Source organism: Sander lucioperca, chromosome 10 (genome assembly GCF_008315115.2).
Source record: "Sander lucioperca isolate FBNREF2018 chromosome 10, SLUC_FBN_1.2, whole genome shotgun sequence".
Taxonomy (NCBI): Eukaryota; Metazoa; Chordata; class Actinopteri; order Perciformes; family Percidae; genus Sander; species Sander lucioperca.
In genome coordinates this window covers 29,827,428-29,844,727 of record NC_050182.1, presented here as the reverse complement: position 1 = coordinate 29,844,727, position 17,300 = coordinate 29,827,428, and the positions used below count along the sequence as shown (strand labels likewise).

At 41.2% G+C, this 17,300-nt stretch overlaps 1 protein-coding gene across 4 annotated transcripts in view; it reads right to left on the bottom strand.

The window, feature by feature from the left end:
• The window catches only part of ptprub (protein tyrosine phosphatase receptor type Ub), a 166,368-nt gene that overhangs the window by 26,481 nt on the left and 122,587 nt on the right, over positions 1-17,300 (bottom strand). For 2 of the 4 annotated variants that reach the window (XM_031298758.2, XM_031298759.2), the window contains exons 11-19: positions 16,119-16,221; positions 15,752-16,025; positions 11,503-11,539; positions 8,104-8,242; positions 7,101-7,124; positions 6,664-6,818; positions 5,768-5,955; positions 303-375; positions 130-206 (exon numbers count right to left, since the gene is read on the bottom strand). In XM_031298758.2, coding sequence (XP_031154618.1) covers positions 130-206; positions 303-375; positions 5,768-5,955; positions 6,664-6,818; positions 7,101-7,124; positions 8,104-8,242; positions 11,503-11,539; positions 15,752-16,025; positions 16,119-16,221 — 1,070 coding nt within the window. The remainder of the gene's footprint in view (positions 1-129; positions 207-302; positions 376-5,767; positions 5,956-6,663; positions 6,819-7,100; positions 7,125-8,103; positions 8,243-11,502; positions 11,540-15,751; positions 16,026-16,118; positions 16,222-17,300) is intronic. The other 2 variants (XM_031298760.2, XM_031298762.2) reach the window with 1 other exon arrangement.

Genomic DNA, 17,300 nt, shown 5'->3' with positions numbered 1-17,300 from the left:
CAGACTAGTGAGCTTACAGGAATTAGAAATGGACTGTGGCTTTGCAGGGTGTGAGAGATAGAGACTCGGCAGAGGCTGACTATTTGTATCCCGTGTCGAACAGAGGCAGAAAAACAGGATTAGACTTACATCAATGTAGTTAGCGTTTATGTAGTCCGAGTTGGGGTCTCCCAGGAGAGGGTGGAGCTTGACTCTGTGGCGGTCATCTGAGACAAATTAGTATAAAAGAGCAAAGGACTGTTGAAATACAAAGCTTCCATATTATTTTCTGTTTTGTTTTTAGACAGGATAAAATGACTTACATCCCAACAAGGTGTCATGCCTCCCTTTGGTCTTGTCCTTCTTCTTTGTGCAGTCCCAGCCATCAAAGAAGCTCTACAGAGATAAAGAGACACTTGCAGATTTCAGACTCAGTGCCTCTCTATAATAACCATTCAAATATCTGAGATAAATATTAATCAAAGCTTCAACACATATCGTTTCTTTTTCTGTTGTGTGTGATTATTGTGTTATATGGCAAGCACGATAAAAGTTTATCAGCATATATCAAGCATAGCGAAGGAGATCAAGAGCTTTTGTCCTACGGTGAGGTTCAGTTGTTAATGCATGACATGTAATTGAACAAAACAGCGCCACGAGCATCATATAGTCCTTGTCCGATCCTGAAGCCCTCATGAGTTGTTGACCGCCAGCACCTATTCTTGTCAGCTCCTTGAGTCAGTCAAAATTTTAACCCAGTGTACAACACAACATTGTGTACACCATCAATGACAGTATCAAGAGATACATAAATCTATCAAAATAATCCCAGAATTGAATGTTATTACAGCAGAGGCTCATGGAGATAATGGTTGTTACATAATGCACAAATTGTCCAAACACTGACAACCATTACAAAGTCAGAATCAAAATTAGGTTTAATGCCAAGTATGTTTTCACAAATAAGGAATTTGCTTTGGTATTTTGGTGCACAACAGTCACAATAAACACTGTAAGAGAAAAGAAAAAAACAAGTACTGCAAAAGCCAAGAACCATAAATGTATAATAGAAATAATTAACATTTTTTTTAAAGAAAAAGCTGTACATTGTTTAAAATAAAGAGGATGGAATGGATCAACTGATGAGGATGCTAATTTGTTTGCCTGAAACATGTAGCTTTAGCCTCAGTCTTTTAGCACGATGTAGCCATCATTTACGTTTTGAAGACTGCTTTTATAGAGTTTTCAAAGCCAGCTGGAGAAAAAAAAACGTCAGCTTGAGACGGTACATGGACCTCCTCCAACTCCTGCAGCTCATGTAAGCTTAAATAGCTAGTTTGCCATAGCTGATCAAATCTGGCAACGACAGGTATAATTTCATTGCTGGCTAGAAATGACAGGTCTGCTTTTGTCTATCTTTGTCTGAAATAAAGGACCCATTGCTTCAAAAATTACAAAAACTTCCAGATGTAAAACTGCCACGCTATCATTGTAAATTGCATATATGCAATGCTAGCTTCATGAGGTATAGAAAGCAAAATCAGATGAAATATTGTTGATGAAAACTGCTCTGAATGTTTCTATATACAGTATATGAATCACAGTGTGCTGAGAAGACTGGTAATTAGAGTGAAGGCAGAGGGACAGTCTGCCACCTGCTTGGTAGATAGCTTCTCAGGTGTATTATAACACATCATACTCAGCAACAAATCTTCTCATTCCCTATCATCCACCTGTCTGCATAGATGCACTGGCAAGCGCTTATGTACTCTCAGTCATAACGTCATAAACCACTGTTAAGCGTCTGCAAACATCCCCTTCAGATCCATGAACAAGAAGAACACACACACGCACTGCACGCGCACGCACGCACGCGCACGCACGCGCGCGCACACACACACACACACACACACACACACACACACACACACACACAGTGTCTACCTCATGTGGTTTTCAGCCACTAGGGGAATTTAGTGAAAGTCTGCCCAAGTATGCATGCTGAGCAGGAGATTACAACGCAGTTCTCCCCACAGAGAGCCAAGAACCAGCGAAATCCTGCCTGGGATTACACCCTCCTCCTCACTTTTTCGTCCTCTTTCCATGTGCTCTCTCTCGGGGTTCGTCTCTCTTTCTCTGAATTCCTCCTTCTCTACCTCTCTTCATCACTCCTCTCCCTGTTCCTCTCTGCCTTATAATTTTAACACTAGACCTCTGAGCTCTCTTAGTTTCTCTGCTCCCACCACAGCTCTGCTCAGCCCTCCAAAGAGGAGAGAGGAGAAGGGAGAGGAAAAACACAGGAAGAAAAACAGTCTGAGAGTAGCGGGGACTGAAGGGAAACAACACAGACCCGTAAAGATTGATTATAAACCCTCATTGGCAGGGATCAGTGGGGTGGGTTGGTTAAGAGGATCATAAAAATTGAGTAAAATTGGATGAAGGAAATAATGACACAGTCCTGAACTATTGAAATGATTACACTTTTAAAGCACTTTCATTTTAACATATTGATGTGCTATCAACATCCCATTAGATTTTATAATGTGAATTATTTGTTTCCCCTTAATAACAAGGCAACAGTGGACATGCAGTTCTCCACAATTTCCCTTTCAGGATAACTCAATAACTGTTATGTCACCCCGCTTTGACCTGTACTTTTTTAAATGCCAAGAACAGTGATGAGATTCATAATCCCACCACATTTAGTCAAAATCCAATCAGATATGTTGTACAATAGGGACAGTGAATGTCAAAAAATACAAACTATAATAAACAAGTCTGATTCATGTTGCCAAAAAGGTAGCATGAGGTAGCTGTTGTTTCTTTAAAATAAGCGCAGTAATTCAGTAGCCCCTGGTGCAACTAAACTTTGATTCAATGAGTCCATCATCCTTGCTAACCTCAGCCTCAGGGTACAAAGTGGTATAATGAAAGTTTTGAGTTCTCCAGTAAAGCTCTGCTGTCGTTTACTCACCACTTTCTGCAGTGGGAATATGACTGTAGTGACAGTAGCTGCCACACATACAAGCCCCTTTACAACTCACCGTAAATTCTTGATCAATGTTTTTGCACAACATAGGTATTCTTCAGGGAAATAAAAACCTATACCTGCCGGGGTAGTGTAATATGATACTCATATACTCATCATTTTCCTTCATAATAGAGAGAGACACTCTATCAAAACACATACTCTAGCAAAGAGAGAAAAAACAAAACAAAGAGGTGCGTATAGATTTTTTGAGTGGAGTGTGTTCTGCCCGTGAGGGACAGTTTAATGAGTCTACAAGCAGAGTTCCAGAGGGGAAAACCATGAACCAGAGACAAAAGATGTTTTCTCTTTTCATAAATGCCATGGGCTGTGGGTGACAGGGATGGACTTCTCCCTAGGGTGTGATCTCAACTCTCAGCCACAATACTTCCACTGTGGAGAGGTATTCAGAGATCTGGGCAGAGATCTCATTATGTGCCCTGAAACATACCGCTAGAGATAGCAGCCACTGCGACAGCAGGAGGAGGATAAGCAATGCTCTGCCAAAGAAACAAGTCTGTACTTACAGTTCAATTCAGAACTAGACCCCCACGATGCATTGGTGCAAAAAAAAAAAAAACTAAGCTAGCAGTGATCTGCCAAGTGATTTACAACAAACAACAGTGGTGGTGCAAGCGGATTCTGAATCATTTCAAGTTCCTAGACCACGACCTGGTTGATTATAATGTGTCTGAATAAATGGTAATTCCCTTCCGTAGGAATGCAGAGCCACTACGACTAATCATCAACTAAATGACAGACATCTGATTTGGACATTAAACATTACATGTTGTAAGGATCTGAACATCAGCAGGCTCATTATGGAGCATCATCAGACCTCTGCTGTGTGAGTATCCCAAATTCTGACCAAATCTGGGATAGTTTATATCGACATTGTTCCGTTTGGAGGTGACATGGGAGCCAAGAGCTCTCGTTTCTCATGTTTCTCCCGCTGTACCCTTTCATCTTCCCTCCCTTCCCACTCAACCTCTCCAGACTCCCCTTTCCTCTATTTGCTAACCCACAATCTGTTAGCAGTGGCCAGGGGACTAACTTGCTAGAGCACCACCAGGGACATTTAACCTCATCTGGCCTGCCGTCATCACAGAGGTCTTCTTAAAGGTGCTTACACACCAACCAGACGGCCGACCGTCGGCAGAAAAGGCAGTCGGACTGATCAGTCGGGTCCCCGAGGTCCAAAAAAATGCCTCAAAACACACTGAGGCGGCGCCAACTTGAGCGTACGCTCTGCGCGTGCGCGAAACGTAAAAAGTCTCCATAGCAGCAGGCGGCGCTTCTCTGTATTGTTTCCCAGAAAATGAAAACCGGCAGCTGATAGGACGAACGCGACATGGCACAATATAGTCATGGCGGCTTGTTCAGAATACGATCTCATATTGTACTAAAATAGTTCACCGAAACGTGTTTCTGAAAACATTTTAAGCGAGAAATAGGCCATGCGGTTGCTGAACCTGTCTTCATTTCAGATCGACAAAGGTCAGTTTAAAAGATTTTCGTCAGATTTTGAGAGGCTCATTTGCTCGCCATTTCCGGGTGAGTCCCGACTGCCCTGTCTCCGACCGAACATGTCGGGTCGGCCAAAATGAAGGCCGACGGCTCCTCGGACGGACGACGGCACAGAACACACCGAACAGACTCGAGTCATTGACCTCGCCAGACGGTCCGACGGGCGATAATCAGCTCTGTGTGTCAGCGCCCTTAGGCGTGAATGAGGATGATTTATTCATATGCGCAGCAACAGAGTGCTCCAGATGCCATTTTAACCTCGCTAATAAATTTCAGTGGGTGGTGAGGAGGACGCATGGATGATGTCAGAGGAGGATTGATGGCCTGCCACACCTCTCTCGCAAGAGCCATTTTAGCTACCATGGCCTCTCATAGCAGTTATCCACAACATGTATTAATTGTACATCATCCAATAAAGGTACCCAAACTACTCAATTTTTATAATATAATATTATAAATATAATAATCTGGATTATCGGGATGAGCCATGGTGGCCTAAAAATTGGAGGCGTTTACCTCCAACCTCTTGGTTGTGTCTTGACATTTGTACAGTAGTATCACAAAGTGGTGAGAGGAGGAGACGTATCAATGCCAGAATCCAATCTGCACCTTGACAAAGCTCAACTCACAGTTCTGAGATTGAGTGTATAGGCTTGCAGCACTCCACACTCTGTGGGCTTTCGCCAGTCCGTCCTGATTGGACTGTGTTCTTTTATTTCTTTTTTCGTTGGGTTTTTTTGGGGGATAATACATCTGATCAATGATGACGACGCAGCAGTTCCCACAAGATATTTCACTGTGGTCACAAGGACAGAAGCTGCATTGTTTCTTGTATAAAAAAAAAAGGTTAAAGGTGCCTTTACATTGTTCACATTGTTCACAGAAAAATGAAATTCGTCATCTGCATTTAACCCATACATTTGTTTATATGGTTATGTATATCACTGCAGTTTGAGTGTTCTTGCCTCTAGTTATCTTACCTGATGTATGTTAGTAATGAATGGACCAATTACACTAATGCTGTTGAAATTACAGTGAAGGCTGGTTATTTACGGATATAATCACAGTGTGAATATATCAACACTGTTCTTTAGACACTCTTACATCAGCAGCAATGCTTTGTAATGCTGATTCATTTCATGTTGTCAGAGTGTAAGAGTAATAGCTACTGTAGCTGTCTCTGTTGTCTTGTGCTATGTGAGAGAGGAGTGTATTGTAATAGCGCCCTCTCACCTCATACTCCTGTTTAAAGCCGTAGCCCTCGGCTGTCTTCATCTGGTTGATGTGCTGGAGAAGGTCAGCCACTCGGACAGCGGGGTGGAGCTGCCCAGTGTGGTAGGGCGAGCCTTTACGTCCACACTGGTGCCTCGGGGAGCCTCCCAGCAGGCTGCTGGCCTCGTTCACTGAACTACGAGCGTCACCTGCAACCAGACACAAGACACATTGGCAATTTCAGCATGACTCCCAGCTGAAATATCCACGTACAAGACACATTGCGACATAAAACTTTTTTGTGACTCGTTTGGTTTAGACATACACTGGTGTTACCAACACCTAATGGTACTCTGCATGCTTATACTGACACATACAGTACAGTATATGTTACAGGTGTGTCACTTTTATAAGGTTTGTCTGGGCAAAGATGTCTTCATAATAGATCGTATGTAGACGTGACAGCAGCTCTGTTTCGGATGACGTGTGAGCGGACCAAGATCAGCACCAATTTTAGAGTAAACACATCTGTCGTTCCCTCTCTGTGAGACTGACAACATTAGAAAGGGGATCTACTGAAGATGAAAAGTACTGACTAGCATCACAAATCATTTCTTTCGATTAATGTGACTTCACTTGTGCGATTCTCCTCTTTTTTGCAATATTGTGAGGTTTTTTTTGTGTGTGTGTGTATCAGCTGCAGGCAGTAAATAGCTGAAGGTGAGATGTACCAAAGAACATTTTTCACACAGGGTGATAACTATCTTTCAGAATGATTCAGACATTTATGGAGTGAATGAGTGACGGTCAACAAGATTACAAGTGTCATGATGTATGACAATTTTGAAATGGCATTGTGTAGTTGTGGTAAGCTGGCAGGTTTGTGTACACTGTACTGTATGTTGCATTTGTCTTACTGCGTGTGCCACAGGTTTGCGCATCCATGAAGGAAAGGGCCATTCTTTCATCCTCCTGTAGGGTACTCTGGTCTGTGAAACTGCGCTCCATGGAGCCCATATGGCTCTTCTCCTGCCGGTAGGTAATGGGTGTCTTATTCATGTTCACTGGTTTCCTATTCATGGATAAAGAAGAAGATGGAGGGGGAATTGCAATACAGAATATATTGTAATAGACAGATAGAGACAGAGAGAGGGAGAAAAATGAAATGTTATGTTTAGTAAGGACTAACATGAGGGTAGAGATTGAGAGAAACAAAGTGAAAAAGCTAAGTGTAAAATTAGTGAGAAAGTTGTTTATTGTTTTCCCTCTACAGCTTATGATTGACAGCCAGAGCACAAGCATGTATATGATGGACCCAAAAACGATGGGAGAGCAAAGAGGTGGAGTCACTTACGGATAGTAAGAGTAGTAGTCCCTTCTGGCAAGAGTGCAGGAGAAGGAAAAAAATCAAGAGAAAGTAGAGATGCAAGATGAAAGCAATGTCAGCTGAGGGCAGAATGCATTGATTACAGTGAAAATGAGATCCATCCTCTCGTGAGTTCGGCTTATGGGGCAGCCATATGACACATGTGAATGTACCAAGCAGGTGCTGACAGACCAAACCACAGCTAGGCAGAAAAACGTGTGTTTTTCCTTCTATTGAATATGTCTCGGTGTTACACTTCAAGGACTAGACCACGTGGCGGCCTGTCACAGAAAATTTAGCAATCAATTCTCTAAGAGCGAACTTCATGGTGGCTTAGCAGAGGAACCCGGGCTAATGTGCAGAGTAGTGGTGACTTTCAGAATCAACATTATTCAATATTAGCCTGGACGCTGTGTCAGCCGTTAAATAATGATTGCTGGAGCCCTGAGTAACTGCTTATTTGGCATGGCAGGTTCAATTTCAATTCATGTTATTTTAGTAAGGCGAGTTAAGTCTTATTTATGTCTTGAACTCAGGCGTACAGCTGCTGCTATATAAATCCAAAGCCAGAGATGTGGATGATCTACTGTAGACCTATGGGATCATTGGCTAATCATCTCTAAAAGCACACCTTTTCCCTCCAAATTCCAATCTCATTTATGGGCCAGGGCTCTGCTTGGTGTGCGTAATTAAGTGGCTAATTGAATTGCACCCGCCTTTAATTAGATACTTCACACTCAGATAGGCTGTGCAGATGAGAGTTGTTTGGTTCCTCTGGTGCACCATAAGGGAATGAAAACAATGCAGCTGTAGCTGTTGGTCCAGCATCTTCCCTAAACAAGCATGACCTTTTCGAAAGTTCAGCAAGTATAAAACTGATTACTGAACTGTTCCAAAACAAAACATAAAGGGTAAAACAATGTGTGAAATGTGGTATGATTGTGCATAATGAGGCATGTTATACACTCAACAGTTATCAGCAGACGTTTACCCTTTCTTAATGATGATGATGATGGCACCCAGCAGAAGGATGAGGACAACCAGACCTCCGGCACACACCCCGAGAATCAGACCCATCTCCTCAGAGTGTTGGGACACCTCCAAAGCCTTGCGGTGATCCTTGCAGGCCGCTAGAAGCAGAAACACAGGTGCACATTAAAAAGAAGACACAATGCAAATACAGGATATAAATGAATGAAGTTGGAGGTGCCGAAGAAATGATTTATAGGATATTCTAAAGCAAAGAGTGTGAAAAATTGAATGCAGAGACGGGAAAATTGAAAATTCCCCGCTTTGAAGACCTTATCATTCATGCACACAAAACTCACAAATGTAGACTTTTCACATGACACTACAGACATTCACTCTGCTTATCTTGACTACTGTGGGGAGATCCACTGCATTGTAATGGTCTGCTTAAAGCCAAAGCTACACTTCAATAACAGTGGTATTTTCAAATGGCTGGTAAAGATGAAAGCGATACAGGAAAAAAGAAGCGATGCCTTAAGCAAAGCAGCCAGCCACTGTCAGTGTTGTCCTGCAATCCTCAGACATACATAATGACAACTTATGCTTTAACAAGCAAAATGATTGGCTTGCAGAAGTAAAGTGTGGTTGTCTGAGAGTTTTTCAACCGGCTATTTAGGCTGACATTTACAGAAAAGGAGCGGAGATAATAGAATAAACACGTCGCCATAAATTGGTGTAAAAGAAAGAGTTGCAAATGTGTCAGCGCAAGACAGGAACTGATTTGCTAAGATCCATTATTCATGTACAAAAAAAAGGCTTGCAGCACATTGTTCTTCAAAATGGCATTGCAACATTACCTTGTGATATGACAATTGTACATTTCTATGCTAGGGTACATACATTAAACCGTTGAGGTGCATTTATACTCAAAATTGAATTAAATACTATATTTTTCCCAGTGACAAGTCATCCACGCAGCCCTACAGTACAATCTCAAGGTGCCCCGGTGTCTGTGAGCTACTGGATAGCTTCGTACTTATGTAAATGGTGCTGACCAGTGGCCCTTTTTCTTGTCTTGTTCTAGGGGCCCACTGATCTAGTTTTTCTTTTTGTGTGTGTCAGCCTGTCCTCCAGGCCTTGGCAGCCCCGAAACTAGCCCTTATGAGTCTATTGGAACAGCACAACCTATCTGGAGTGCGGTAGAAGAAGTCAGAGTAGGCCTAGGGATAGAACTGTATCTTTCTGCCTGCTGGGTAAGAAGCAGATCTGGGGCAAGGAAAATGAAAACAGAGACATGTTTTAGCCAAACTATCTGCAGCCATGGGCACTGTACTGGTGCTGTAGAAGCCTCATACCAAAGATCAAAGTAGCACAATTATATTTCATTATTTGGCAGGTTTTTTTAAATCATTGATGGGTGTTTGGCATATCTGAATGGAGAAAATGAGTCATTGGCTTGATATCAGAAAGGAACTGTTCCTTCTGAAACCGCTCAGGACGTGGCTTTTTGAATTGCTACCTCTACATAACATGTTCCAAAAATGTGACATTTCTGTGTGCTGTTCAGTGTATAGACACCTCATCTGACAGGTATACTTTACTTTGCAGTAGTGGTAGGAGACGGTTTAGTTAGACTGGATAAAAGACGATTTTTTTGTAGTTTCTATTCACACACAGGGACACACTATCAACCAAAGATGCCTTCGTGTCTGTGAGCTGCTGTAACTGAAGAGAACATAGATCTCAGCCCGTTTCAAGGTTCTCCATACAAAAAACAGCCACAAGCTCAGCACTTGCTGTTTATTTTATGCTGCGACTTCATTTAAAATTACACGTACAAGTGAAATACAGGGATGCGTTATATTGGCTAGAAAAGTAGATGAGGAGGTGAAAAATCAATTTCACTTTTCTGACATTTTGGACAGATAAGGCGGTTTTGCCACATTTAGCCTCGGAATTTCTATTAAGCCAAACACGAGCATGAAATAGATTTCCACATGAATCCATGCACCTGCCAGCTGCCCGATGGTGGAAATTGGCACTTAGAGAAGAAATGGAAGTCTATTGTTGTGTTGAGCCTGCCAGAGGATCCTTAATTAAACTGTCACCTGGAAGTTGAAATGTAATCTCCAGCTTTGTTATCCAAGCCAGAATCATTTGCCACCATTATGCTTGTGATGGGCTGCTTGATAATAATGGCTTAGGACCTGATGATGCGGAGGCTATGTTAATGGTAGAGGGATCACAGAGATCACAACAGCAACTGAAAAAAACTCCTGACCTGTCGCACCTTGAAATTGGAAATCTACCTGGGAATTTGTTTCCTATCAATTTGCATTTCAGGCTTTTTTTCCGGTTACATCATAATTTACTGTACTGTATGTGGATGATGTAATGGGGCAATCTTTTAAACCATTACTTCCGTTGTGCACTTTTCTCTCTCTTCCCTTTTGTTCTCTCTATTCTTTATTTTATTGTTAATATCTTGCTTATCTATTATTTTAAACATAACAGTTAGATCTCCATTGTGCATTTACTTCTTTCTGTCTTTGCTTAGAGTCAAAGAAAAGAGACAAGCACACTGTAAAGCCCATTAGTGTGAAAAAGCATAATTAATCAATGCCCAACCGGGTGTCTGTGTGTGGCAGATGGAGTGAGACGCTGAACTGAAATGGCTGGCCTTGCCTTTTGGCTTTATGCTTGAGGAGAGCCTCATCTATTTAGTTTTTTCACTCACAAAAAAAAAGGCCGTTACCAAAAAAAAGACACCCCGCCAAGACAATTTACTTGCAAGGCTCTGCTTACTGTTGCGGTGCTATGATAACTATAAATACATGACTTTTATTCACCATGATCTGACAGTGTACTACAGCAAGAGGGGCTCTCCTGCCATCAGGACTTAGAGTCCATTTCGCTGCCCTTTGCATGTCCCTTTGAATCCAAAAGCTGAGCTACAGAAGAGGAGGGGGAAAGGGGCGGGGGCTATACTGATAGGCCAAGGTAGCTCCATCTGGAAGTTTTGATCTGGAGGACCCTTCTGGACCTGGTTGAGGTCAAAGCCCTCAGATGTAGCAGTCTAGCAGGCTGCTGATGAGAACAAAGAGACTGCCTTTGATATAGTGCGTCCCAGCGTCTGCCCCCAAACAAACAGGATGAAAGCCTGACCTCTAATCCCTCCCTGCTTGTTGCCCTTTTCTCAGAGAACCCGCTGCTAAACAACCAGGACCAGTCAGACAAAATCTGTCCAGATTTTGAATAACGGTACAGTATAGACTAAACTAAACAATACTGTTAAATGACATTCTTAATTTCTTATCTTACAACAACGAGAGAGCAGACAACATCACACCACACTCAGAAACAATGCAATTCATTCAAGGGCACAGTGTTTGTGGGAAGAGATATTTTCATGTTGGATTACCTTTGCGAGCGATGCGGATGCAGTTTATTCTGGATTCCTGAAAGAGAAAGAAAACATAGACATCAGAGGTGGAGGGTGTCGCCTTGCATTTTGCATAAAAGAGATGTGATAAAAGAAAAGAGAATGATGTGAAATACTGAGCTGAGACACCCACATATATCATGTTGAAAATATGTCCACAGCAGATAAAAAACACAGTCTGAATGAATGCATGATGCTACACAGTAAACAAGGGAGGACCACATCTGGAACCATAGTGCTGTCTCCCCTCTCTGCTGATTTGACCCTCTGATTAAATATATTTAAATGACTAAACATGAGTGGGTCGCACTATTCTTTTCTAAAAAAGCGTAATTTACTTTATGATAGAGACACAGATAAACTACAATGAAAATGATTCAGATTGATACAGACAAATTACCCAAGAGTTAAAAGTCCTATTGACGACATGATATTACAAAATGTTTCAAATCTGAGAGCTGCGGTGAAGTGTTTGAGAAGGAAATGAGAGATTCTTGCTGAAGGATAAAATATGAGAGTTTAAAGGGAGAGAGCATAATTGAGAGGGGGGATTCAGACCAGTGCATCACTATGAAAAGGAATAAATTGTATTCAGATTTTAACTGATGAAATCTCAGTATTATGAAAAGGACCTTTGTCAAATAGCACTAATGAGCTCTAAGACTGTAATCGAATTCCATCCTGCCACCTCTTGCAGGAGATGCATTATCAAATTAAGATTTACAGATGCTAATTCAGGCATTATGGGACAATTATGCAAATTTGACCATTCGGAAATGAGTAAAAAGCACTTTTCTCAAACTCCAGTTAAATAGCTTTTTTTTAATTGAAAATCCATTTCAAGCTGACAGAAACTTAAACACTTTCTTAATATGATGTTGAGGTTTGATCTGAAAATACAGAGCCAGGTTGTAGACAAATGTGTTTTCTGTGTCATTTCATTGGTATAAACAAACCGCACAGATTCAGAGACTGACTTAGCAAATGCAATTTAAGACTTATGTCATATTTTATTTATATGCATGAAATATTCATAATCTAATGTGAGATTGAAAAGACAAAAAAACAGGCAAATAGGCAGGTATCTGTATACCTGCATATTATTTAAAGTACATCATAAATCCTTTGTAACAATTGTCAGTACATAGCCCTTTTCATTGAAAAACTATTCAGTTTCTTTTTGAGTACCAATTTATGTATTTAATATCAGTAGTGGAAAGTTACAAAGCACATTTACTCAAGTACTGTATTCAAGCACAATATCAAGGTACAGTAAATATACATATATATATATATATATATATATATATATATATACATATACATATATACACATATATATATATAGATATATATATAGATATATATATACACACATATACATATATATATATATATATATATATATATATATATATATATATATATTCTAATTTGTACTTTATACTATTACATTTCATTTCAGAGGGGAAATATTATAATTTTTACTCCACTTCATTTATTTGATAACTTTAGTTGAACTTAATTTATTTGATAACTTTAGTTGAACTTCGGTGGAGGTAACCGTCCTCCGCTGCGCGTCGTACAGTTCACGCCTTGTCATCGCCCATTAATACCTGACATACCTTAACCCAGTGTTTCTCAAATGGGGGTATGCGTACCCCTGGGGGTACTTTGGAGTACTGCAGGGGGTACATGAACTTTTTGCAAAATGCTTAAAAATATGTCATGCATAATTCCTAAAATAATTATACTATAATAATGACCGTTGAATGAACGTTACTGTAAGTGATGGATTCTGAACATTTGAAATGTAGCATTTCAATGTTTTTCAGTTACAAGGTTGTTGTTTAGTAAATCTATCACTGCCGACACTGTATTGTTTTTATATAGATGTAAAAATGTTTTTGCACTGGTCAGGGGGTACTTGGCTTAAAAACACAATTCAAAGGGGGTACATTATTGAAAAAAGTTTGAGAACCCCTGCCTTAACCCTTACATACGTGACTGCCTTTAATGCCAGCAGGGACCCTTTAAGTTCAAGAGCAGGTGCAGTTTTTTTCTTATTCCAGTGGGCATAAGGTAATTATGCTTCCCTATTCTCTATATAAAAATACCCCACAGTATGAATATGCTGAATGAATTTATGCTTCCATACAAAATCATATTTCAAATGCTAAAATTCTCTTTTTTGGTCTACATTTTTGTGACAGAGTGAGCACAGTGGTAAAATGTAAAAGGCCTGAAATGCATAATTGTACACAGAGGATAGACAGGAAGACAAAACACAAAGTAAGCAAACAAAATAGCACACAAAACACACATTATGCAATTGCAACATTCCAGTCCAAACAGGCTGCACAAGCCAAACCTTAGCATCTGCTTTGTGGATTTGATAGACAAATTAACACTCATTAAGTCATTAACACTTGTTAATAACGCTGGAACGTTAATAATGCCGTTAACAGGCCAAAGAAGCCATCAGTGTCATACTGTATTATTTGCTGTTTGTGTAATTGCTGTTACGTTATGCTCTTTTATGTTATCTTGCTTTATGTAACTAGCACTTTTTCATGTGTCGGTTCATGTTGTCATAGGCCTCCTGTGACATGTCTTATGTGCCCCGCTGTTGATTGGTTGTATGCCCAGCAATTAGCCGCCCCTCTGCTGTGCTCAACTGATTGAATTGAGCTACTGTAAATCACAAGCTTTTAAGATGACATTCTGAGTAACATCTAAATTTCTTGGGCTTACATCACACCCACAACAAAACCTCTGCATTGAAAAAGGTGTGATGTCTGAAACACTGACCCTAAAATAAAGCAGTCTCTAATTATGTGTTTGCAGGATTACGCTTTGTCGTTTTTTGACTAAAAAATCTTGTGAAGACATGAAAAGTAAGTTCCTGCCCTCCCAGCACACTGTTGTTCCTTCAAGAGGAATTGTTCAACTGTGACTGACTGCTACTGTATTTCAAGGCAAAGCCAGCAGTGTTTGAAAGACTGGATGACAGTGTTGGCTGTGTAATTTGGCCATGTGTTTCCACTCATTGTGGGTCATGGATGCTGGCCCCCTGCCAGGCAAAACAAAACCTAATCCCATCCGCTGGTAAAGCCAGGCCTCCCCTATCTAATCCCATGCTTAGTGGCCTAGTTGTGTGAAGTGCTCACACTGCACTACCTCCGTGTATTTCTCCATTGGCTTGGAAAAACATCCTACTGGTGTTCATGGGACTTTATAATACACACATGCCCAGTTCAAAAAAAAAGAAAGTCACATGATCACAATGTAGCCACCGACAGGACTCGAAAAGTCAAACAGACCAGTAACCCAGTTTGCATGTATTTCTTCCCAGATGATGATCACACAAGGCTGTGTTACCCACGGCAACTTTTCTCAGCTCCATTGCTACAGTCTGTGGATATTAGCAGCAGCTTTCTACCTCTGATCATCTGCACCTGTGCCCAATTATCTCTAAGTAATTGCCTTACCCAAGTAGCACCACTTCCTGTAATGGAATTTGGAAAGGTAATGTGGCGTCCTCTGGGTATGACTGGATGATGAGCAGTGAAATGGATGGAAACACAACAGTGTTAAATTACGCACTGCTTCTCAACTAACAAGGTCTACAACCAGGATTCACAAAGATTTTGTTATGTGGACAAGAATGCTGAAATCTAAAAGCTTTGGTCCACACTCACTGGCAATTTAAAAAAAATACTCAAGTGATTAGGTGTATAAAGACAGAAAGGAGTAGATACGGACATTAATGAAAGGGCCATTGAACGAAGTACATGAGATAACAGGACACAAAAAGAAAAGAATGGGACAGAATAGGAAAAGCATAGAAAATAAAAGCTGAATGAAGTGGAGTACATTGTTGACGCTGAGTAATTTCAGTTAAGCACTGCTCTGTTAGCTGTAAGTAATGCATGCAAGTAATTCCTTGTTTCAGATATGCTTTGTTTGCAGAGAATCAAAGCGGTTGGATATAAACATACATCATTTCCAAGTAGTTACACTGCCAGCTCAATATGTTTTCATCCAACAACACCATTCACAGCACAAATACTCTTTTAGGGGCTGTGAGCCCAGACAATGTCAACTGTCCTACAGAGTCAACCATTATATTAGTAAATACAGATACCCATTAACAACACTCATCATTATTCTGAACACTAAGTTTCCAGATCTGTTGCCCCACTGGTTGGAGTTAACAATCACTCACCCCTCTGAAGTTGCTCATAGCCTGGAAGTAGACAAGGTAGCTTTTGCGTGGATCCAAAGGGCTGTTCCAGTAGCCGTTGTAAGTGTGATTGTCGCCCACAGTAAAGGGACTGGCCTCTGGAAGGCTGCTGGGTGGCAGTTCGGCTGTGTAGTAGTGTGGTGTGCCCCGGGCCTGCGCTTCACCGTGGGACATGGGCAGCGGGAAACACTCCTGAAGCCCCAGCTCTCTCTTCACTTTCTTCACTGTCTCCTCTTCAATTACCACCTGGTATGTACTGGACACAGAGTGGATGTGCACCTTTAATAAGCCATGTTTGGTATGAAATAAAAAATAAATCTAATATGTACATCTGAGATTATTTCCTCACCTGACAGGTGCACCCCTGCCTTGGGCCGGGCGCAGCAGGACAGTAATGGTGCTCTCTGTCTCGCTCAGGGGGGATGGCATGTCTCCGTAGTCAAACGTGGGGGCTGAAGACACAGAAAAACACTGAATTTACATGTCCATACACACAAAAACACATAATGGCATACCCAGTGTTCATTTATGCCACCTTAATTCAGTTAAAATACAGTCTCTGCTTCCACATAAACGTGTTCAGCTCCTCAATGTCTCGTGATGCTGACAGACCCTTTAGAGTCATCCCCCTCTCAGTGCTATTATACCCAATACCCATATCCTCATATTCAGTACACTGCTTGATACAAGTCCAATTAAAAGTTATGTGTGTGACGCTAAATTGAACAGGTTTCTCATTTAAAAGGATTTGGCTAGAGACTTGCTCCTCCCTGGAGATGTGGTGGCACATTTCTCTTTAATATCAGTAGTCAATTAGTGACGGGAAGGAGAGCAAACTATTCATGAGGAATCAATGATTATCATATTAAGAAACGGTTTGCTAATACCGCAGCAGTTAAGGTGAGTCATTAAAGGGAAACTGAAAGTGCATTTGTTGACATTAAAGGTCTGTTGCGGTTTGTAGAACTAAAAGAGGGTGTGATGCCTGTTGCCAGACAGAGTCTCTTTGAAGGATGTTTGTGTATCAGCCACAGCGCGCACACATCTGAATGTATGTGCGCGTGTGCCAATGAGGAAATGTGTGTAGTTGGATACTCTGCGGTGAGTACTGCTTGAAGATGCTGACAGTAGTAGCTGTTGAAGGTGTTCAGTGTTTGCTAGCTGTCAGTGCAGATTTGAGAGACACTCAGTGTAAGTGAATGTTCTGCACCGTGGGCCAGTGGAGGAGGTTGAGGATGATCTGCAAAGACTTTTCGACTCTATCTGTGGTCTGGCTTTGTGCCAACGTTCTGTCTGACATACAGCCAGTAAGCAGTGATTGCACACTAAATCTATAATTAAACAAACCAGGCCTCTCTGTGAAGACACAGAGGCAGAAGGAAAGAGTAAATTTGTGAGCAAGAAAGGGTGGGAGTGGCTGTGCTGTGCGTTCATAAGAGGGGTAATCCCATCTCTTAACAAGCGCAAATGCATCATTAAGAGGGAATAGAAAAATAAAGGCTGGATTTCTATCACCAGTAATAAGCTTGGA